The sequence below is a fragment of the Capra hircus genome, chromosome 13 (genome assembly GCF_001704415.2).
Source record: "Capra hircus breed San Clemente chromosome 13, ASM170441v1, whole genome shotgun sequence".
NCBI lineage: Eukaryota > Metazoa > Chordata > Mammalia > Artiodactyla > Bovidae > Capra > Capra hircus.
Window position 1 is genome coordinate 42,454,298 of NC_030820.1, and position 24,678 is coordinate 42,478,975.

At 51.1% G+C, this 24,678-nt stretch overlaps 1 protein-coding gene across 1 annotated transcript in view; it reads right to left on the bottom strand.

Annotated features, from left to right (window-relative positions):
• The window catches only part of LOC106502751 (calmodulin-like protein 3), a 53,025-nt gene extending 29,554 nt beyond the window's left edge, over positions 1-23,471 (bottom strand). Inside the window, exons 1-2 of the mRNA XM_013968575.1 lie at positions 23,331-23,471; positions 23,115-23,268 (exon numbers count right to left, since the gene is read on the bottom strand). Coding sequence (XP_013824029.1) covers positions 23,115-23,268; positions 23,331-23,471 — 295 coding nt within the window. The remainder of the gene's footprint in view (positions 1-23,114; positions 23,269-23,330) is intronic.

A 24,678-nucleotide genomic window follows, 5' to 3' on the forward strand; every position in this document is an offset into this window, starting at 1 on the left:
GTGTCTGCATATGCGGTGTGCATGTAGGGTGTGTATGTGGTATGTGAGTGTCTCTGTTTGATGGGTGTGGTGTGTCTGTGTATGTGGTGTGTATGTGGTGTGTGTGTGTGTGTGCGCGCATGCACATTTGGGGTGTGTGTGTGTGTGTGTGTGTGCTGTGTGTGTGCTGTGTGTCTGTGTATATGGCGTGTATGTGTGTGTGGTATGTCTGTGTATGTGGTGTGTGTGTGTGCATGCACATTTGGTGTGTGTGTGTGTGGTGTGTGTGTATGTATGTGTTGTGTGTGTTTGGTATGTGCATGTGGTGTGTGTGTGGGGGTTCTGTGGTGTGTGTGTGCTGTGTGCGGTGTGTGTGCGTTTGGTATGTATGTGTGGGGTGTGTGTCTGTGTCTGTGTGTGTGGTATGTATATGGTGTGTGTGGTGTGTGTGTGTGCTATGTGTGTGTGTGGTATGTCTGTGTATGTGGTGTGTGTGTGTGGTGTGTGTGTGTGTGTGTCTGCATATATGGTGTGTGTGGTGTGTGTGTGTGTGGTGTGTGCCTGTGTATATGGTGTGTGTGGTGTGTATGTGTATGTCTGTGTGTGTGGTGTGTGTGTGGTGTGTGTGTGTGTGTATGTGGTGTGTGTGGTGCCTGTCTCTCTGTGTGTGGTGTGTCTCTGTGTGTGTGTGGTGTGTCTCTGTGTGTGTGTGGTGTATGTGGTGTGTGTGTGTGGTGTTTGTGCATGTGTGTGGGGTGTGTGTGTATGGTGTGTGTGGTGTGTGTCTCTGTGTGTGGTGTATGTGGATGTGTGTGTGTGTGGTGTGTGTGGTATGCATGTGTGTCTGTGTGTGTGTGGTGTTTGTGCATGTGTGTGGGGGGTGTGTGTGTGTCTGTCTGTGTATATGGTATGTGTGGTATGTGAGTCTGTGTGCCTTTGTATGTCTGTGTGTGTGTGTACAAGCTGGCGGTTGTGAGCTGGCTGTGGCTTGGGTTTGGGCACCGGTGCTTCCTCCGTCTCCCTCCCTTCTGTCTGGACTCTGACTCTGCTCTAAAGACATCTTGTCTGTCCTCCCCCGGCCCCGTCTGTTCTGTGATCCATGCTGCCCCCCAGGGCACGGCTTTGGTGGTGTGCCAGCAGCCAGGGCTGCCGGCAGCAGCGGAAACCAAGACGGGGCTGGAAAAACATTTGTTTAATTAGCAGAAATGATCTGTGTGAGCCCCCAAGGGATCAGTATCCTCGGGCCGGCCTGGAGCCGAGCCTAATGACTTTTCCTGCAGGACTGTTTCGGGTTCTGAACCGAGTCATGGGTGTTGGGCTCCAGACTGAAAGCCGACCGGGTTGGGGGTTGAGATGTGGCCCTGTTGGGGCCCTGTGCTTGCCCTGGACAGGCGGTGCTGAGCGCACTTGGGGAGCCCTGAGGGACGCGCGGGGGTGCTGGCTAGCATGGCCCAGGCGGTGGGCAGGCCCACACAGACCTCCCCTCTCTGGCGAGGGGTTCTGCTCTGCGGGTGTGGACTGCCAGCTGAGAGGAAGGTGTCTCCAGGAGGATGACCTGCGGGGAGCTGACCCCCATCAGTCATGGGACCCATGTTCCCTCAGCAGCTGTGGGTGTGAGGGAGGGCAGGAGCCTCAAGTGCTCAGAGGGAAGTCCGTGGGGGTCACTGAGGAACACGGAGCAAGGAGAGTGGTGGGCCCATCGGGTCATCTCAGAGCTGGCTTTAAATCAAAGCAGGCTGGTGGCTCATTTGGTAAAGAATCTATCTGTATTGCAGGAGATCCAGGTTTGATTCCAGGGTCAGGAAGATCCCCTGGAGAAGGAAATGGCAACCCACTCCAGGTATTCTTGCCTAGAGAACTCCATGGACAGAGGAGTCTGGTGGGCTACAGTCTGTGGGATAGCAAAGAATCAGACACGACTAAGCAACTAACACAACATGGAAATCCCAAGGTTCCACAGAGAATGTGCGGAAAGAGAGGGATGATAAGGCCAGGAAAACCTACCGGATCTCAACACTGAGGTCTGGCTCTCTGGGGACCCTACAGAATGGGCCATGTCATTCTCAGGCCCTAAGGCTACACTTGTCACCCTAGGACCCCTCTCGGGACTCTGGGCTGTCCTGTGTCCAGCAGGGCTCTTGGAGTGAGAGCCCTTGAGGTCACCTGGGAGTAGCATTGCCATCTTCCAAGGGGAATTTTTACAGAAAGATTTTTCTCCAGGGCACCTGGGTGTCATCTGGCCACCCCTCCGTGTCCATCCTGCATCCTCCCCAACTCTGGCCTCAGTGAACCCCTTGCTCTTGGGCTCTGGTTGGAGAGGATAGTGAGTGACCTGTGTTTATGAGCCACGTACATCATGTACAAAGCTGAACTCGAATGGATTAAAGACCAAAGCTAAAACCTGAAACTATAAACTCCTAGAAGAAAACAGCAGAGTACTCTTTGACATAAATCATAGCAACATTTTAAAAATCTATCATCCTGACCCTGTATGCAAGACAGCAAAAAAGACACAGATGTGTATAGGGGACTTTTGGACTCAGAAGGAGAGGGAGAGGGTGGGATGATTTGGGAGAATGGCATTGAAACATGTCTACTATCATGTAAGAATCGAATCGCCAGTCTATGTCCAATGCAGGATACAGCATGCTTGGGGCTGGTGCACGGGGATGACCCAGAGAGATGTTATGGGGAGGGAGGTGGGATGGGGGTTCATGTTTGGGAACGCATGTACACCCGTGGTGGATTCATGTCAATGTATGGCAAAACCAATACAGTATTGTAAAGTAAAATAAAGTAAAAATACTAAAAAAAAGAATCTAATGCCTGATGATCTGGGGTGGAGCTGATATAATAATAATAGAAATAAAGTGCACAATAAATGCAAAAAAATAAAAATAAAAATCTATCATCCAAGGTGAAAGAAACAAAAGCAAAAATAAGCAAATGAGACCTAATTAAAATTAAAAGCTTTTGTACAGCAAAGGAAGCCATCAGCAAAGCAAAAAAGGCAGTCTACTGAATGAAAGAAAATATTTGCAAATGATATGATCCACAAGAGGTTAATATCAAAAATACATAAACAGCTCATACACTCAACACACACAAAAATAATCTGATTAAAAATGGGCAGAAGATCTTTTATCTTTCTAAGAAGATACACCGATAGCCAACAGGCACAAGAAAAAACTGCTCTACATCATTAGTAATCAGAGAAATGCAAATCAAAACCACAATAATATATCACCTCACACCTATCAAAGTGGCTACCATCAGAAAGTCTACAAACAACAAACACCGGAGAGGATGTGGAGAAAAGGGAACCCTCTTACACTGTTGGTGGGACTATGAATTGATGCGGCCATTGTGGAAAATAGTATGGAGGCTTCTCTAAAACCTAAAAATAGAACTACCATATGACCTGGCAATTCCATTCCTAGGTATATATCCAAAAAACAAAACCCCAAAGCACTAATTTGAACAGATACATGCACCCCAATGTCCACAGCATCATTATTTACTATAGTCAAGGTGTGGAAGCAAACAAGTTTCCATCAACAAAAAGATGGATCAAGAAGATATGGGACATATACACACGATAGAATGTTACTCAGCTGTAAAAAGGGATGAAGTGCTGCCATTGGCAACAACACAGATGGACCTAGCAGGTACTAGGCTTAGGAAAATAAGTCAGAGAAAGACAAATACTCTGTTATCACTTATATACGAAATCTAGAAAAATGCAACAAATGAGTGTATATAACAAAACAGACTCAGTGCTGTAGGCAACATGCTAGGGGTCACCAGTCGGGAGAAGGAAGGTGGGAGAGGCACAATAAGGGTACGGAATTAAGAGATACAAACTATTATTTATAAAATAAATAATAAGCTATGAAGATGTAATAAACAGCACAGGGAATACAGCCATTGTCTTATAACTATAAATGGAGTATAATCTATACACATATTGAGTTGTATACCTGAAACTGATATTATAAATCAACTATACATGGAAAAAACAAGAGAGTTCCAGAAAAACATCTATTTCTGCTTTATTGACTATGCCAAAGCCTTTGATTGTGTGGATCACAAGAAACTGTGGAAAATTCTGAAAGAGAGGGGAATACCAGACCACCTAATCTGCCTCTTGAGAAATCTGTATGCAGGTCAGGAAGCAACAGTTAGAACTGGACATGGAACAACAGACTGGTTCCAAATAGGAAAAGGAGTGCGTCAAGGCTGTATATTGTCACCCTGCTTATTTAACTTCTATGCAGAGTACATCATGAGAAACGCTGGACTGGAAGAAACACAAGCTGGAATCAAGATTGCCGGGAGAAATATCAATAACCTCAGATATGCAGATGACACCACCCTCATGGCAGAAAGGGAAGAAGAGCTAAAAAGCCTCTTGGTGAAAGTGAAAGAGGAGAGCGAAAAAGTTGGCTTAAAGCTCAACATTCAGAAAATGAAGATCATGGCATCCGGTCCCATCACTTCACGGGAAATAGATGGCAAAACAGTGGAAACAGTGTCAGACTTTAATTTTTGGGCACCAAAATCACTGCAGATGGTGACTGCAGCCATGAAATTAAAAGACACTTACTCCTTGCAAGAAAAGTTATGACCAACCTAGATAGTATATTCAGAAGCAGAGACATTACTTTGCCGACTAAGATCCATCTAGTCAAGGCTATGGATTTTCCTATGGTCATGTATGGATGTGAGAGTTGAACTGTGAAGAAGGCTGAGCACTGAAGAATTGATGCTTTTGAACTGTGGTGTTGGAGAAGACTCTTGAGAGTCCCTTGGACTGCAAGGAGATCCAACCAGTCCATTCTGAAGGAGATCAACCCTGGGATTTCCTTGGAAGGAATGATGCTAAAGCTGAAGCTCCAGTACTTTGGCCACCTCATGCGAAGAGTTGACTCATTAGAAAAGACTGTGATGCTGGGAGGGATTGGGGGCAGGAGGAGAAGGGGACGACCGAGGATGAGATGGCTGGATGGCAACACGGACTCGAAGGACGTGAGTCTGAGTGAATTCTGGGAGATGGTGATGGACAGGGAGGCCTGGCATGCTGAGATTCATGGGGTCGCAAAGAGTCGGACACAACTGAGTGACTGAACTGAACTGAACTGATACTTCAATTTAAAAATAAAATAAATGTCATCAAGACAAAGAGAGACCCTGCTGGCATATTAGCCAGGGTTCTCCAACAGGATACAGAAGGGATTCATGCTAGGAATTTGCTCATGTGATTATGCAGACGGAGAAGTCCCATGTGGGAGGTCCAGGAGATCTGGGGGTATGATTCAGTGCAAGTCCGAGGGCAGGAGGACCAGGAGTGCCCGAGCCCGAGGACAGGAGTGGACGGGACATCCCTGCTCAATACCAAGAGTGAGTTCCTGTCCCCCACCTTTCTGTTCCATGGAGATCCGCAGAGGATCGGAAGGGGCCTACCACACTCGCGGGGCTGGGGGTCTGCTCCCTTCACCGCCGACTCAATGTAAGTCTCTTCTAGAAAACACCCTCACACCACAGGCAGAAATCAAGCTTGCCAGCCACCGGGGCATCCCACAGCCTGTTCGGGGATACCTGAAACCAACCACGAGCCCAAGTGGAGAGAGAGAAAAAGGGCCAGGGCTGGGCCCCGTGGCCACCCTAGCAGATTCCCTCATTCCACCCCTGGCAGAGCCTCAGGCCGAGCTGACGAGGGAGGAAGGAGTGGGGAAGGATGTGGTTCTTTCCATGTGAATGTGAGTTGTGTTATTATGAAGAAGTGGTAGAAATACTCCGAGTCTCAGAGGCAGAGGGGAGGGAAGCTGAATTCATTCATGGCTTTTCCAACACATGTAAAAACAACATCATGGCACCTCAGACCTCTGAGGTTGGGGTCCTGGGTCCACGTTTTCACGTTCCCAGCTGTTCCCTTTGCTGCCTCAGCCTCAGAGGTGTTTCTGTAAAATTCTCTTTTGACCTTTTTAGTCACCAGCTTTGCAATTTTACACCTTAGGCAAGTATCCATATAGAATCTTCTCTATTCAAGTACCTGGCCCCGGCTGTCTTCTGTCTGAGCCCTGCCCTGCACCTTGGCAGTTTGGGGAGTGAGTGAGTCCATCCTAGATCCTGCTGGGAAGGGAGGAATCAGGAAACCTCTCCTGTCTCCTTCCTGGGCTGCAGGTGGGGGTGGCCGATGTTAAGTGTGAGTACCGCAGGCTTCGGGCCCTCCTGGTCTTCCTTTGTCCACCTCCCTGCAGAGCGCCGGATCCACAGAGACTGTCTAACTCCTGACCCCACTGCCGGCTGCCCACTGTCACTGCCTGGCCCCCAGTGCCTTCAGGGGCCCCATTAGGACTGAGAGAGGAGCTGCGGGGTCCGGCCTGGCAGAAACTGAGTTATTCCACGCCCAACTTAGAACCCTGGGAGCCGGGTCCTGTCTTCACCACCAGTCCTCAGGGATCCCTGGTCCCTTGTGCAAACCCACACGCCCCTGGCCTGTCCTGATCAACCGGTTCTCCCGCAGCTCCAACTGGTTCTACAGCTGTGTGGGCTCATGCTGGACCCTAAAACGAGGGCCTCGTGGGCCTGAGGCAGGCATGGAGGCTTCCTGTTATGCGCCCCCAAATTCCCACGCTGAAGCCCCACCTCCCGCCCTCAGCACCTCAGAACCTGACTGTATTTGGGAACAGGGTCTTCACAGAAGTGACATGTTAAAACAAGCCCTGTAAATCTGGCTGGTGTTCCTCCAAGAAGAGGAGGTGAGGATACAGAGAGAAGCCAGGATCACGTGTGCCCAGAGAGGTGGCCGGGTGAAGAGGGCAGCTGTCTACACAGCAAGAAGAGGGGCCCCCAAGGGGACCGGCCCCCAAACTGTAGAGGGCGGCTGTGTGCTGTCTCAGCCCCGTGTGCTGTTCTGTCGCGGCAGGAGCAGACTAACCCACCCCCAGCCTCTTCTCTGAATGCTTGTTCTGGCTTCCCTCTGTGTTAGATTCCCGGGAATTAGGCAATTCCTGTGATGAACTGCTACAAACCCAGTGGCTTGAGGCTTCCCTGGTGGCTCATCAGTAAAGAAACTGCTGCAATGCAGGAGACCCGGGTTCAATCCCTGGGTCGGGAAGATCCCCTGGAGAAGGGAATGGCAACCCACTCCAGTATTCTTGCCTGGAGAATCCCCATGGACAGAGGAGCCTGGGTGGGGGTATAGTCCTTGGGGTCGCAAAGAGTTGGACATGACTGAGCAACTAACATTTTCACTTTCTTTCAGTAGTTTGAACAACAGAAATGTGTCCTCTGACAGTCCCGGGTCAGAAGTCTAGAACCAAGGCTTCGGCGCGGCTGATTCTTTGTGGGAGTGTCCAGGGAGATGGAGAAGGAAATGGCAACCCACTCCAGTATTCTTGTCTAGAGAATCCTGTGGACAGAGGAGCCTGGTGGGCTGCTGTCCATAGGGTTGCATAGAGTTGGACACGACTGAAGCAACTTAGCATGCATGCATGTGTTGAAGAAGGAAATGGCAACCCACTCGAGTGTCCTTGCCTGGAGAATCCCTGGGACGGAGGAGCCTGGTGGGCTGCCATCTATGGGGTTGCACAGAGCTGAACATGACTAAAGTGACTTAGCAGCAGCAGCAGCAGCAGCCAGGGAGAATCATTTCCTTGCCTTTTTCTAGAGGCTGCACAGTCCATGGCTTGGGGCCCCTTCCTCATCTCCTTCACCCTCTGAGAGCTCCTGCTGCTGATCTGACCCTCCTGACCCCCTCTTGGAGAGAGAAGTGTAGTTTCAGTCCAAACCAGAGTCAAGGGAGCTGCTGACTGAGGGCAGGGAGGACGGTGGCCAGAGTGCGAAGACCCTGTGGTTATTACTGTTGTGTCCAACTCTTTGCAGTCCCATGGACTGTAGCCTACCAGGCTCCTCTGTCCATGGAATTGTCCAGGCAAATATTCTGGAGTAGGTTGCCATTTCCTTCTCCAGGGATCTTCCCAACCTAAGGATTGAACCTGCATCTCCTGCATTGGCAGGCAGATTCTCTACCACTGAGTCACCAGGGAAGTCCGACACTGTGGTTACACTGAATGTAATCCAGCTGCATAACCTGGGTCTCTATCTCAAGATTTCTAGTTTAGTCACAGCTGCAAAATCCCTTTTGCCTTGTTAGTAGGTCCCAGGCCCTGGCATCAAGATGACACCTTGGGGTAGGGGGATGAGGGGTTCATCTCCAATCCCTCATCATTTAGACTCCCTAACTCCCTCCTCCTTGCAAATCTCCAGGAGCTGCTGGAGAAGCAAAAGCTAGGATGTCTCCTGGCCTTCTACACCCTTGGCCTCTACTCCCACCTTGTCCCCACCTGGACGGCCCAGTGCGGGGCTAGTGGGAAGAAAGGCCTAGTTCTGCTCTGCAAGTCTTTCTGAGTGCAGGTGCTCAGCCAGGAGGGGCTTCCACGGTGCCTGAGAGACCCCACCAGGGAGAGTCGAGTGAGCTGGTCCTAAGTGACTCATCTGCTCCTGATCAGCAGCAGGGGCCTGGAGGAGTTTCGCCAGCTCTAAAGCCTCAAGTGTTCTCACCTGGAAAATGGGAACAGGGGTGCCTACCTCGTTGGGTTATGGTGCGAATTAATTGGAAATTTCTTTTTTGCATGGAAAGAGCTCAGCAGAAAGTTCAGCACTTCCTCGGAGTTCAGAGAATGCTGGGTGTAGTGATGACAGTCAGAATTTCTACTATCTTTGTCTGTTCAGCCCCACAGAGTTTGGGGAGCTGTCCAGGCTGTCTTGTTGCGTGTGCGTGAGTTTACAGGGCTGGGCGCTGTGATGCTGGCGGCCCAGGGTGGTGGTTCAGTGAATCTCCCAGTAAGGCCCTGATTCCTCCAAGGGCCCCTCCCAGACCCCTGCTCCAAACGTGGGCTCCCGAAGGGCCTCTGCTACCCTCCCTTAGTTCAGATTCTCCACTCAGATGAGGGGGAATTGCATGAGACTAAATTCATACCTCCCAGGGGCACCTTGCACGCTCAGGGAAGGGGCCTGTGTGCCACCTTCCCACGGTGTGCTGGGAGGGGGTGTGTGTGTAACTGTGGGTGAGAGTAGGGGGGTTGTGTGTGAATATGTGTGAGTGTGTGAGTGGGTGTGTGAGAGTGCAGGGTGCAGGCCCACCTGGCCCCACCTTCCCACCCCTGGGAATACACTCCTGAGGCTGGAGGCAAGTGTGTAGAGCTCACGGGGGTGGGCATCTGACAGTGAGCCTCCTCTCCTCCAGGAGGCTGGGGAACTGACCTTCCCCCCTAGTTATGGAGCCATCATTTCAGGCTTGGCTAGTCTGCTGCCTCCGTGGAGGCCCTGGTCCTGGGTCTGGGAAGAACGAGGGGAGCTGGGCTGTCCGGGGAGTGGGAGGTGCAAGAGGGAGCAAAGACCAAGGGTTGGGCTCACCTGGTCACAGTGGCCTCCGGGCAAGGCGTGCCACCCGGTGGGTTTCCATTCCTGATGTAGGCCGTGGGCCGTGGGCCCAGATGCCCCTGAGCACAGGGGAAGGTTCAGTGAGCCAATGTGTATGGCTTCCAGCCAGACAAGAAGGGGCTCAGTGCCCTGACTGCTGAGTACCTGGCACTTAGAAACCTCAGAACTACCAGGTACCTCGCCTGGCAGGGTGCCCACTGCCTGGCTCTGCTCACACCCCAGCCCGGGCTCCCCTCCTCCCATCTGTCTGTAGTCTCTGCCCCAGGAGGCCTCCAGAAAGTCCTGCCAAAAAGCTCCCTTACCAGGGCGAGGCGGCCCCGGCCAGGTTCCTGTTTGCCTAAAGCAAAGCCACAGGCCCTTCAAAGGAACCTAGAAAACCCGGATGGAAGGCTTGTTTTTTTTCCTCACACAGAAGGAGAAGGAGACATAAAAGTGTGCTAAGTCAGGCTCCACTAAACTCACAAAAGCCTCTTTGTTTCAGCTGAGATGGGTGAAAAAAATTACAGAACTGGGAGAGGGTGTGTGCTTGTTTCTCTGTTCCTGGTGTTTAGGTAAGACCAGCCCCACTTAGCTTCCCTCCCCATCCCGACCCGAATCCTCTACCCGTCAACCCTCTTGTCTGCCTTAGGGATGGCCCACCAGTCAGCAGGGACTTCTGGGGTCTTTAGTGTTGGATTTTCATTTTGTAGATAATGATACATGATATCTATGAATTGATAAAGGTCTGTAGTACCTATGCTTTTGTGTTGTTGGCAGAGATGCAACTAAAACTCCCACCAAAGCTTAGCCAGCTGGTCCCTGGCTGAGCTGGGGCTGGAAGCTGGTCACTTGGGACTCGGCCTGGACTTAGCCTGTGGTCCTCCACTGTCATTCCTGGCTCTGATGTGAACAAGTCTGCTTGTTCCCAACCACCTTTTTTTTTTTTTTTTTAAATTTTTGGTTGATAGTAGAGAGAGATCTATATTAAGTTTTGTTCATTCCCATGAAGTCATAAGTGCTTCCAGGCAGGTCACCGTGTGCCTGGCACCCCCTACAGATGTTCAGTGTGCAACCTGGGAGATGGAACAGGGCAAGCCTGCTTCCAGGGTTGATCCAGTAGTGTTAACTCATCCCTCTGGCATGTGGAACAGTGCCCTTGGAGGGAAATTATGCCTCTGTTCCTGAGATTGGGACTCCTAAGGCCCGCCGCTGGGCCCAGTAAGGGCTTCTAAGTCCTGGACACCCCAGCTGAGGCTACGGGAGGCCCCTGTGCACTCAGCCAGCTTGAGCTGAGCTGGGTGAGCAGGAGACCCCCCTTGGGGAGCAGACAGGAGGGCATTTCCAGGGTGCTCTGATGAGACAGAGAACTCGGAAGCTGGACACGGAAGAATATGTGTAGTTCCTGTCTTGACTCAGAGGGGACCCTGTGAGTTTATGGGCGGTCTTCCCATTAGAAGCTCTATTTTCTCACCTGTTCATAACCAGGCAGAGCTCCTCGTGGGCTCATGTGCAGGCCCGCTGATTGCTGGGCCAAGGAAGAAGGCCCTGGGCTTGTGGGAAGACTCTCAGGAAGGCTGCCTTGCCCTGGCCATGCTGCAGGACTAAGGGCAGAGTAAGGACTAATGGTGAGGATTTCTGGAGGGCACATTTTATCCCAATGGAGGGAACGACTTTCCATCAGTAAAAAGAAAACTCCAGAATCGGGGTACTGACTCCTTGGCACCTCAGTCCTCTCTGTCCCTCTGTAACTGAGGCACTGTTGGGAGTGTGTGTGTGTGTGTGTGTGTGTGCGCAGACGCGTGTGCGTTTAGCTTAATGACACATTAGAAGTGTGCTGTGCTATTGCATTCATGGTTTTTTAAAAGAAGCTTTATTTATCCTCAACTTCTATTAAAGTATAAACATACGTCTTGAGCCAACCAACTACTGACCCCCGACCAACAAGTTACCCTCAAAACTCATGGCTCAGAGGACAACCCAGTTAAGGAATTCTTCTCTTATTTGTGTCTGGGTGTGTCCACATTACAGAAGCATTCCTACACCGATTTCTTACACTGATCCACCAAGCTGAGTGGGGTAGGCAGGCGAGTATTAACTTCCTTTTGCAAGAGAGGAAATAAACACCTGCTGGATGTTGCATGGCCAGCAAGCAGCTGGCCTGGGAGAGGCAGCCAGGACCTCTGGTTCCTTCTACTAAGCCATGCCCAAGAGAGGAGTGGGCTGCCTTGAAAGTCTCTGCAGCTCCAGGCAGATCAGAGAATGGTGGCACCAATCCATCAAGAGCCCCTGGAGCACAGATTTGTACCGTCCAAGCCTCCTCCTGCCCTGCTGGTGGGGGCAGAGGTTAGCACAGTTTTCAGGAGTTTAATTTGGCAATATGCATCAGAAACTTTAAAGATGTGCTATGATCTGACCAATTATTTTCATGGCTAGGAATGCACCTTCAAGAAATAATCAGAAATGGGCACCAGATTAAAAAATTAGACACAGGATTACCATAGGATACAGCAATGGCCCTCCTAGGAAACAGAAACATGCGTCCATTAAAAAAAAGTTGTATGAGACTGTTTATGGCAGCACTATGTATATCAGCCCCCAAAATGAAAACAAGCCAATGTTTATCAACTGTTGAATGAAAAAATAAAACATGACATATTCATACAATGGAATATTATTCAGCAACAAAAAGGAATGAAGGGCTTCCCTAGGCTCAGTGGTAAAGAATCTGCCTGTCAATGCAGGAGACCCAGGTTTGATCCCTGGTCTGGCAGGATCCCATACCCCACAGAACAATTAAGCCCGTGTGCCACAAATACAGAGCCTGTACTCTGGAGCCTGGGAGCTGCAACTACTGAGCCCAGGTGCTGCAAATACAGAAGCCAAAGGGCCTAGAGCCCGTGTTTCACAACAAGAAAAGCCACCAGAATGAGAAGTCCTCACATTGCAACTAGAGAGAAAGCCTGTGGGATAAGACAGACCCAGCACAGCCAAATATAAGTAAATAATTAAGAACTGAAAACAAAAAGGAATGAAGCCCTGACACTTGCCACAACACGGATGACCCCTGAAAACATTTTAAGTGAAAGCAGCCTCTCACGAAAGACCACATGTTGTATGATTCCATTTATATGAAATGTCCAAACTTGTCTCTACAGGGAAACTGATAGAGACGAAAGTAGATTAGTGGTTGCTGAAGGCTGGGGCAGGCAATCGAGCAGGAACAGAGATTCACTACTACTGATATAGGGCTTATTCTAGGGGGAACACACACTTTCCAAAATGAGATTGTGGTGATGATTGTGCAACATGGAAAACACTAAAAAGCATTAAATTGTACACTCTAAATGGGTCACTTGTATGGTATGTTATTTATATCTCATTAGAGCTGTTTTTTAAAAATGGACACCCAGACGCTGTTCTCAGCATTTTTAAATAATAATAGCAAAATATTTAAAAATAATCCCTAGGAAAAACAAATAATTAAAAAATTATAATCTGTCCATGAAACAGTGAAAATGTTAGTTGCTCAGTCATGTCCGACTCTTTGTGACCCCATGGACTATAGTCCACCAGGCTCTTCTGTCCATGGAGTTCTCTAGGCAAGAATATTGGAGTGGGTAGCCATGCCCTTCTCCAGGGGATCTTCTGGATCAAACCCAGGTCTCCTTTATTACAGGCGGATTCTTTACTGTCTGAGCCACCAGGGAAGCCTCAATCTATCCATAGATGAAATATAAGCAGTCAATAAGTATGTAAGACTTTTTTAGAGAAAATACTCATGATAGATTATTAAACATAAAATATAAAACATATGTAAAGTGTGATACCCATCTTTTTCTAATTTAAAAAATTAAATGTTTTATTTTAATTAAAAAATTAAATGTTTTAATTGTAGGTTTGCACTGAATTTTAAAAAATAATGCAGAGAGGTCCTGTGTACCCTTTTTCAGTTTTCTCTATGGTAATATTTTGCAAAACTATAGACAGTACAATATCACAACCAGGATCCTGAGATTAACACATGAGGCATGGAATGGCTCCATCACTACCAGGATCCCTTGGTATACCCTCTTGGGGCTAAACCTACTTTCTGTGCCCACTCCCATCTTAACTCCTAGCAAGCCCTAATCTGTTCTCTGCATCAATTTATCTGTCATTTCAAATTATAAATGGAAGTGTATAGTATACAATTTTCGGGGATTCAATGTTTTTCTCTCAAAACATATTTCTCTGGAGATTCATCTAGGTTGTGGCATGTACCAATCATTCATTCCTTTTCGGTACTGAGTAATAGTCCATGTGTGAGGAGCGATGCATTCACCCAGTGAAGAACATCAAGCTGTTTACAGTTTTAGGGTGTACTATATACATGCTGTTTAGTTGCTGAGTCACGTCTAACTCTTCCGACCCCATGGACTGTAGCCTGCCAGGCTCCTCTGTCCAGAGGATTTTCCAGATAAGAATACTGGAGTGGGTTGCCATGTCCTTCTCCAGACTATAAACATATGTGTACTGAAATCTTAAATATATGTTTTTATTTCTCTGGGATAATGCCCAGGTGTGCAATTACAGGGTTGTGTGGTAGTTGCAGATTTAGGTTTTTGGTTTTTTTTTTTTTTTTTTAGGAACTGCCAACCTGTTCTCCAGAGTGGCTGCACGCTTTACACCCTGCCTGCAATGCATGTGTGATCTAGTTTCTCTGCATCACTGCCAACGGCTCCTGTGGTTGCTGGCCTGGCACCCGTCCTGCAGGCTGAAGGGAAGGGCTGCTGAGGGCTTTCAGGCCACAGGAAGGAAGGACAGGCTGCAGGAATGCTGAGTCCTGAGAATAAGTTCTTAACTAGCGGACAGAGAGGAGAAGACAGGCCAGAATGGTGGAGTTTAGTTATATTTGCAAAGTAGTGGAAGCTCCAGGGAAAGCTGGGGATGGGGTGGGGAGTCCAGAGTGGGACGTGAAGACCAGAGATGGTAGCATCGAGCTAAAATACAGAGTAAAAGTGAGAAGGGACGGAGGGGGTAGAGGTCTCCGTGTAGAGAGAGGCCTGTGACAACAGGTGAGAGGGGGAGAAAGAGACCAGGAGAGAAGACAGCACAGTACAAGTCTAAAAAAGGGAAGAATGGAAGGAAAATGATGGACGATGGGAAGATTTACAAAGAGAGTTCGACACAGTGAGGACCAGAAGCAGAGAACAACATGAAAGGTCTGGCAGAGAGAAGTCCACACGTGGTGGGGGGGGTGGTGGGGAGTGGGGGGAGGAGGTCAGAGCTAAAAATAGGCACAGAGTTGGCGTCACCACGCCTTTTCTTGGCATTTATGAAGAGCCTGAGTGAAGTGTTTGTGACTCTTGAGCACAGACCTGAGGTGACCTGAGGGGCTGAGAATCTTGGCGGCATAGATGACTTATCCTTACATATGCACCTTCCCCAAGACCTGCGCTGACCCTGGGAAAAAGGAGACTCAAGCTTCTGCTTCTGGGCCTTCGGGGTGGGACCCCCTTCACAGCTCGAGAGGGGCCCTGGGAGGGGTTCATGTGGCCGTGTGTGTGCGTGGACAATTTGTCAGCGGGCCCAGTCACAGCCACCCTCACTTTCCTCCCTGACTTAGGCAGGTTGCGGTCACTCCGTGTACAGTTACACCATCCACACACAACCTGGTACAGACACAGCCTCGGGGACACACCTCCCACCAGAGGCCTGTGGTCCTACAGCCACACGAAGGCCACCGGTGATGCCAGGGCTCCAGGAGGACGGAGCAGTGAACAGAACTGAAGCTCCACATTTACGAAGCCTGAGGCTGGGCTGCAAAAAATTCTTGCAACCATCAGATGTAACACAGTAAGGATTTGGTTCCTCTCTCAAGGCCTAATCAACACTGAGGTTCTCGTCTGTCAGGGACACACATGGTGACGTAGCTTGTGTGGTTGTGGTGCAGCCACACCCCCTGGGGGACACAGGGTCTCCGGTCCTGGGGATGGTTTAGTTCTGCAGCCCACCTGTGGGTGCTTTCGCTAAACACTAGCTACATGAAGGCAGGTGTTTCTTATCGCTAGTAAACAATATAGTGCCGGGCACGGAGCAGGCAGTCAACAAATAGTTGTAAGATTTATAAATGAATGAATGAAACACACACTGAAGTCAGTATCTGATAGTTCCTTCTCCAGACTCTTGACAGTCCCTTGGACAGTAAGAAGATCAAACCAGTCAATCCTGAAGGAAATCAACCCTGAAAATTCACTGGGAGGAACTGATGCTGAAGCTCCAATACTTCGGCCACCTGATGTGAAGAGCTGACTCATTCGAAAAGACCCTAATGCTGGGAAAGATTGAAGGCAGGAGAAGAAGGGGATGACATAGGATGAGATGGTTGAATGGCATCACCAACTCAATGGACATGAGTTTGAGCAAGCTCTGGGAGATGGTGAAGGACAGGGAAGCCTGGTGTGCTGCAGTCTGTGGGGTCTCAAAGAGTTGGACGTGACTTGGCAACTGAACAAAAAGTTCCTTCTCCAGGCACTGTGAGTGGAGCTTTATCTGCAGGACAACGTGGTTCTGGATGAGGATCCTGTCCTGTCCCCCTCCTACCACCCCCCCTTCCAGCAGGTTGATGGAGATTATAGACATGAGAACATTGATGGGACCAGATTCCAATACCTGGTTTCATTCGTCTTGAAGTCCCTAGGTTCTAGGTTAAAGAAATCTTGCTTTTAGCTGGTTCTTTGGAGTCTCCTGATTCCCTGCAATTTTTCAAACACAGGACTTACTTGTTGCAAAACTTCCTTGCCTGTTTTTGTTCCCTTTCGGTGGAGACCTCGCCTTGCGCCAGAACTGAAGTTTCCTCACAGGTTTTGGATTACAAAGAGTCCTTCTCCAGCCCTGGAGCGTTCCCGCTGGGAACACGGTATTATTTTTTGAAGCTCTGACTGTGCAGAATCTGAGGCTTGGGTAAGGCCACAAAGACTCCAGATCCAAGGACCAAAAATCCACTTTTAAAATTACGTAGGGGACTTTGGAACCAGATTTTTATTTGGAAAGCCTGGTTCTTGGAAATGCAGCTGGTCTCTCTTGGGATGTCTTAGAAATGCTCTCATGAATAGGTTCAGGTGTCTGCTCTCCACCCCCTGTTGCAGAGCCTGCTATAGGAGCTTCTTGGGGTACAGGGACAGCCCCCCTTCCCATGTAGGTGGTGCTTCTGAACTGGTGGATTTTCTCATTTGGGGTCCTCTGTAGGCCTCTCAGAATCTGTGCTATTGTGAAACTCTGATTCACCCAGATCAAAATGTTCCCTGAGGATGTTTAAAACCATTTCTTGTGGCTCAGTTCTTCCTGGAAAGGAAGATCATCTTTTATTTTTTTTTTTCGACCACACTGTGAGGTTTGTGGGGTCTTAGTCCCCCAACCAGGGATTGAACTCAGGCTCCTCACAGTGGAAACGTGGAATCTTAACCACTGGAATACCAAGGAGGTCCTAGAAGACCATCTCTTTACCAGCTTCTACCTAACCTCTCCTCTTTCTTTCTTTTTTTAAAAAATAATCTTATTTTTTATTTTTGGCTGCGCTGGGTCTTCATTGCTAAGAAGGCTTTTCTCTAGCTGCAGAGAGCAGGGGCTGCTGTCCAGTTGCAGCTCCCAGGCTCCAGAGCACAGGCTCAGTAGTTGTGGCCCATGGGCCTGGTTGCTCTGCGACATGTGGGATCCTCCAGGGTCAGAGATAGAGCCCATGTCTCCTGCACTGTCAGGCAGGGTCTTTACCCGTCAGCCACCAAGGAAGCCCCCTAACTGCCGCTCCCACCCCTTTCTGAATTGAAAGACCTTAATCCAATCCTTCTGGGGTATTTTCTTTCTCTCTTTTGGTGGTGCTGATGGTGAAGGGAGACCCCACACTGACCACACTTTCTGGGCTGTTAGCAAATCTTTTCCAACCAGGTCTATTGCCCTAGCTGAGATGGCCCAAGGAGAAGTTCTGGGGCTTCCAGCCCACTGTGGAAGAGGGGACAGAGGATGGGGCCTGAGGGCAGTGCCCTGGCCTGTCCAGTGATCCCCACTGAGGGAGCAAGGAAGTGGGGTCATTCATGTCTGGGTCCTCTCCAGTCCCTGGGGACTGATACCTTTAGGGTAGTCATCTCCCCCATTCAGTAATGTGAGTTCCAGTGGTGCTTTCTGGGGAAAGAATCTCCCAGATCAGAAGAGATCTGACCCAGCCTGGAAGTCAGGGATTGGAAAGACAGGCTTCCTTGAGGACTGAGCATCTGGTAAGAAGGATGGACAGGAGGTGGTCGCTCCTTTGTGCCTCTGTGCCTTTTCCCATGCTGTTCGCAACACCTAGGAATGGCCAAGCCAGTCCTTCCCACCCGCCTCATCCCACTGCCTGTCTCCCTTCACCCCTGCACCCTGCCCCCCGCTTGGTGGACGGCAAGGCATCTCCTCCTCCACTCGCCCACTTCCCCGCCGCCACCTCCCAGGCACTGTCTTGTAAGCACTTGCTTGCTTATCTTTCCTCCATCCGTCGTGAGGTCCTGAGCCTTAATCATCTCTGCGTCCCCTGCAGCCAAACACGTACACACGCTTACACACAGGCATCGGGCATGCACACACTCAACAACGCTAGTCCAGGGAGCAGCATATTATTTGCACACAAGTCCGGTTTGGCCCCTGAGCCTCATTTTTAGAGATGATGTTTTCAGCACAGGGGCGCTTCCCTGGTGGCTTAGTAAAGAATATGCCTGCAAGGTAGGAAACCCGGGTTTGACCCCTGGGTCGGGAAGATCCCCTGGAACAGGACATGGCAACCCACTCCAATATTCTTGCCTGGAAAAAATCGCCATGGACAGAAGAGCTTGGCGGGCTACAGTCCATGGGGTTGCAAAGAGTCAGATATGACTGAGTGACTAAACCACCACCACTATTCAGCACCGGAGGATGTGGCCCCACTTTCATTGGCGTTGGTCACCCCTGGTCATCCCTGGGGTCCAGTGAGGCATCACCAAGAAGGACTTTGAAAAGCTGAAGTGTGTCAAGGAGTGTGGCAGCCTGAACACGCATCACACAGATCCTGCAGGGAGTGAGAGGTGCTTTGCAGAGGAGAGGGTGAAGGGCAGAAGTGATGGGCTCCACAGCTATGCAGAGAACTGACATAGAGAGAAGGCGGGGCTCTGGAGTCGCTGCAGGGTGTTTGCGCATGTGCAAATCAATTCGGTCATGTTTGACTCTTTGGGGCCCCATGGACTGCAGCCCACTGGGCTGCTCTATCCATGGGTTTCTCCAGGCAAGAATACTGGAGTGGGCTGCTGTGCCCTCTTTGCCCAGGATGTAGGCAGAAGGAAGAAATGCACATTTCAGACCCATGTAAGGAAACACTTTTGGGGCCCCATGGACTGCAGCCCACTGGGCTGCTCTATCCATAGGTTTCTCCAGGCAAGAATACTGGAGTGGGCTGCTGTGCCCTCTTTGCCCAGGATGTAGGCAGAAGGAAGAAATGCACATTTCAAACCCATGTAAGGTAATTATCCTTACCCATGTAAGGATAATTTCTAAGAATTATCCAACTGTTGGCCAACTGGCCTGGAACTCTCTCATGGACATGTTCAAGGAGATGCAAACCAGCCCTCTCTCCAGACGCTGTCAGGTCTGGGCTTTTCATTCTGGATGGGAAACTAGCCCAGATGACTCCTTAGGTGGTGTGCAGACCTAGGATTCTTCAAGTCTAACACGTAGCTTCTGGATGCCTCCTTCCTTCTGAACCGAGTGCCTGGCTCCTTCCCCTCCCTGGAAACTCCGAGGTTGCTAGAAAGATTGGAAGGCTTGAGAAGGTGTTGCAGGAACCATGTGAAACTCCTTCATATGTGAAACTCCTTTACTGATTGATTGTCCCCATGGGCGCTGTCTCCTTTGGGCATGACACCCTCCCAGCCTTTCCGGATTAATTCAAGTGCATCTCCCAGGACCAGCCCCTGACATTTCTGTCCCCTGTACTAAGAACCAGCCTGCTAGCTCCTGGCACCTTGTTGGAAGGCCCAGGGAGACCTCTGACCACTTGCTTCCCCTCTCTGGGTGGGTCCAGGCACCTGTCTGAGACCCCAGTCGATATAGAAACAAAGAAGACAGTGGGGAGGTTAGCAGGTGAGTTGGGCCCAGACCTTTCTCAGAGATAGGTTTTTTTTTTTTTTTTTTGCTTTGTTTTCTGGTGGAGAAACACATCTCATATTCCCCATTCATATTCATTGTGGGCAGTCTCCACCCAACACGTGAGTTTTAATTTTAAATTTCTCTAGTGGAACAATGGAGTCATTTTTAGCCAGCCAGTTTGGGGCGCCTTTGAAGGGCCCCTGGAATCTGCAAGGATCCACAGGAGCCAGCGGGGCTGGGCTGCGTTTGATTTAAAATTGGAAACCGGAGGCAGAGGAGAAGCTTTATATAGCCTGGGAGGTCCAGGAGCCCAGCACTGATTTATGACTGGCCTGCTGAAAGCCCATGGTAGCCGAGGTAATATTTATAAATTCCTTCCCCAAGGATGGATGGAATGTTCTGAGCTGTAGCAGAAAGCACCTTTTTGGGGATGAAGGGAGGTAGTTTAAGTGCAGCTCTTCAGTGATCCAAAGGAAAAGGGAACGAGAGTGTGGAGGGACTGCTCCATGTCTCTTCTGAAAGCATGGGTTAGTCTGTAGGCTTGGGCTCCTTGCTCATGTCTCTGGGGCCTTCTTCCCATCCAGGAGGGCTTGGGGCCTCCTTTCTGATGCTCTGGACCCCCCACCACCCCATCCTATTCAAAGAGGCCAGGGTCCCATGACTGACAAATTCAGTGACTGCATTTTACTAGTGAAATGAATAGCTGGGTATATGGAGACAGGACAGGTCCTGGCGCTGGGGGGAGGGAGGAGGGAAAAGAAGATGGGGGTGGGGAGGCTGAAGACAGATGTGGGTGCAGTCCAGGAGCCTGAGTCCTAGGTGAGAACTGGAATGGGAGTGGTTGGTGCCCGGCATGCAGGTGGGCGCCGTGAGGTGTCCCCATCTGTGAGCCGTCGTGAGGGACTTGTGGCCACTGCAGCATGGACGCACCAGCCAGGGCAGGGGACCCCCAGCCTCAGACAGCATTGCCCTCTGTGTGCCCCTCTGGCCAGCATCCCTGTTCCGACCCCGGCAGGTGGTGAGAGTGGCCAGCAGGCGGCCAAGCTGGCTGATGACCCTCCTGGAATGAGACAGGACCATGGAAAACATTTTTAAACATTGTGTCAAGAAAGCGAAAGCCAGGGAGGCGCAATCCCCCTCTACCTTGATGCCGGATTTGTACCTGCAGGCAGAAGGGAGGCCCATGCATCACCAACCCACGTGTGCTGGTTCCCCGAGGCTCAAGGTCATGAGAGATGAGCTGAAAACAGAAGGGCTCTGCCGTCTCTGGGGAAGGGGCAATGGTTCTAGCCCGTCTGGACGCCTCACCTGCCGCCCAGCCTCTGGGCATCACCGGCACACCCACAGGAGAACCAGGAAGTCTTTCCAACACCAGCCACATCCCTCCCTGGCCCCACGGGTCTCCACGAAGGGCTCTAAAACCTGTTAAATGCAGGCACAGAAAGATACCCCAGCCCTTCCAGCAGAGGTGTGGGCACGCATACAACCCCTGTACTTTAGGGCACCCCGTGGGATGGGGGGCACTGAATGCCAGCTCCCCAGCCAGCTCCATGCTGGTGCCTACAGACCCGTGGACACTGGGCAGGGAGACTTGGGACCCACACCCTCACTCACCCTGCTTCTCTCCCTCCTGTAGTGCTGAGGGTACATGCCATGGAAGGCACAAGGCCCCTGGGGGGGACGTCACTGCTTCTTTTGTCGGGGGGGGCCCTGGTGCCCAAATGCGCCTCTGAGGTGATGGGCACTGCATCCGTGGCATCTGGATGTGCTGTCCTCTCTTAGGGGCTTGTTCCCAAGTCTGTGCCTGCAGGCTCTCAGCCACCCCTGGCTGTTGAGGTGGGAGGAGGCTGAGCCCACGAGATCCCATGTTCAGAGCCCCGGCTCCCCTTCCTGCATGAAGGGGGCTCTGTGGTTTCCCTGCCTGGACCACTTCCAGTTCCAGACTCCGATTCTTCCCTTGGACCGTTTCAAGTGGTGGACATGCAGTGTTGGGGCTGGAAGGATGATAGCAACGGTAGCTGCCATTTATTAAGCACCTATTGCATGCCAGGCGTGTTAAGAAGATGATATCTAATCCTCACAAGCGCTGGAGGAGGCATGGTTCTCATCAGGTCACATGGAGGCCCCAGGGGTGATGGGTGGGGAGGCCAGGAGCGAGGTTGGGGTACAGACATGCCTCTACCCCCAGCTCTGCCCCTTCCGCTGCTTTCTTAAGCTCTCAGTGTCTTGGCTTCCTCCTTTGTAGACAGGGAAGCGATGAAGGGCAGCTGCTTGAAGGGCGGCTGTGAGTTACTGTGCAGGCAGTGTGCTCACAGAGGGATCCGGTGCCCAGTTCAGTTGTTCCCACCGGGAGGACCAGTGACTTGGCCCAGTCGGTGGGGGCAGTAACAACCACCAGAAGGCCAAAAATGCCAGTCTGACCAGGCCCAGAGCCCATGCACTCCCCTCTACATATGAAGACCCGTGCATGTGGGGAGGGTGAGGGGAAAGGGCTCATGGAGATGGCCCAGCTGCTCGGTGACCGTCCCAGGGCTGGCAGCCCTTCCCGATGAGCCCCGGGGTAGCGTCCACCCCTTGAAACACTGATGTCATCTCTGACAAGCCCCTTGGCCTCTGGGTCATCTGATGCCACCTCTGGGAGCCAGAGTTTAATGCAGGAGGTGCATCTCTTACTGCTCTGGCATCACGGGGGCCTCTCCAGTGCTGGAGTCTTCACTCTACACTTCCCAGCAACTCCATCATGAATGCAGGGAAACCACGGACACAGATCAGTGTTCCTTCCACCCCACAATCCGCTCAGATCTTAGCGCTCTACGTGGATTTCTAACCACTCTTTCCTGCCAACTCATCCATTTTATTTGAAACAAAAATTCAAGATTCACCTTGCTGAGACCCCTCTCTTTGCTCTGCCCACCAGTACAAGATTTCATCACATTTCCAAAAGGCACAAAAAGAGAGCTTGCTGCCTCTTGGAGCTAACAAGGATCATTTCTGTCCGAACCAGGGAAAAAGAAACAAAGCAGGAACGCAAGCGTCTTCTTTATTCCCCTGCAGCCTCTTTCTCCCTTACATCAAATTTCCTTTCAAGAAGGTGAATATAAACCCATTAGAACTGGCTCCTGGCTTCAAGAGATGAATCATCATGGTTTGGTGGAGACAGAAAAGAACCAGGGGGCATGTGGGGAAGGGAGGCCGGACCCCAATTGTCAGCCCCAGTCAGTGCACCTTGCCCAGGGCCTGGGCCACCCCCTCCTCCTGAATCAGAGTGGATTGATGGGGGTGCCAGTTAGGGGTACTGGGTGGAGGGCCCTCCCCGGGGACATGCAGCTGTGACTGTCTTCCTCTGATCCCTGCCCAGGGGCCCCCTTGAGCGTTTGCTCCTGAGGCACTGAGCATTTGAGCTTTGCTGGTCTTGGCAGTGGTCTGGGTCATCCTGAGTGAGGAGCGGGTGGGGAGGTGGGCAAGAGCGAGGAAAGGAAGTGAGGCAGAACTCTGGGTCGGTCAGCCAACCAGAGAAGTGCCCGGAGGGGTGGGGGTAACAGAGATGGGACACCCGGGGCAGGCGTGGGCTGGGAGAGCGGCCTCACTCGAGACCAGCAGGTGCATGAACTCCTCGCAGTCCACCTGCCCATCTGCGTCCATGTGTGCTGCCCGGATCATCTCTTCCACCTCCTGGTTGTTCAGCTCCTTGCCCAGCCAGGTCACTGCATGCCACCACTTGGCCGTGCTGACCGAAATTTGCTGTCCTTATCAAAGACACAGAAGGCCTCCCAGATGTGGTCCTCGCCATCCCCAGCCTTCACCTTCCAGGCCATCAGGCCCAGGAGCTTGGGGAATCCTACAGGGCCCCTGCCATCGCAGACCAGTTCACCCACCACTTTCTGGAGCTCAGCCTTGGTGGGGTTCGGGCCCAGTGACCACAGGACAGTGCCGAGCTCCTGCATGGGGATGGCGCTGTTGCTGTCCAGGTGGAACAGAGAAAAGGCCTCCTAAAGCTCAGCCATTTGCTCCTTGCCCAGTTGCTTGGCCATGACCATTGCCAGGAGGTGGCTGGGCGTGCAAGGAGGTGGCCGTGTGTGCGTGGAGATGGCCTTGTGCACATACAGGTGGCCGGGTGCGTGGAGAGGTGGCCGAGAGCACATGGAGGTGGCTGTGCTGCACAAGTCCCAGCTTTCACCGGCACTTAAAAGCAGCAGGGTTGTCCCTCCGCTTGCACGCTCCCCGCCCTGCGGTTGACTAGAGCCCAGGTCCTGTTGGGACAGGAGTCCAGGACCAGGCAGCAGGCTGGCCAGCTGGTTGCACTGATGCCAGCAGCTCTGGGAATGGCCAGACCCTTGTCCCCACTGGCCGGAGCAGCAGGGACAGCTCCAGAAAGGCGGGTGGACAGTCTCGAGAGGGATGAGTCCTGGGTTTGCCTACTGGACTCACCCAGTTCCCTCTCCTTCCCTTCCAGTCTTCACACCTTTCACACTTAGCAAAGGCACCAGCCCTGAGCCCTCTCCTCCCTGTGAGTTTGAGTTGGGTTTGGAGGATGCCCTGTGAAAAAAAGACTTGATAAACTCAGTGCTATAGCTGGATGGTGTGTCCCCACAACATCATACGTTGGGGGCACACGACCATGAAAGACCACAAGGGCAGGGGCAGGAGAAGCGCTGGCTGGGGGTGAGGAGCTGACACGGTGTCCGGGGGGACCAGGGGCCAGCGTGCCTGGGTCACATGTGCCTGACACTGTCCAGTGGATGGGCTGCTATATGCTGCGTCCTGCCCGCCTCACCTGCAAGGCGTAAGTGGCCAACAGGAGTCTGCATGTTTCTGGGTCAGAGCCTGAGTGGACTCTTCATAAAGCAAGTTGAAAGGGAGCTCAGTAAGGGTTTTAGAGTTGCGCCTGACTCACAGGACACAGTGCTGTGATGACTGAATTGTTGCAACCTGCTGGTTAGGAAACTATGACAGAAGGAAAGTTTTTAATTTCCTGAGCTGTGTGTTTTTCCCCCGGTGGCCTCTTAGGGCAGTGATTCCCTTCCCTACAGGATCTATTTGTGATCTTCGGTCCCATTTATACATTTAAGAATTACTGGAGACTGTAAAGAGCCTTTATAAACGTCTATCAATATTTCTTGTGTTTGAAATGAGAACTAATAAAATTTTAAC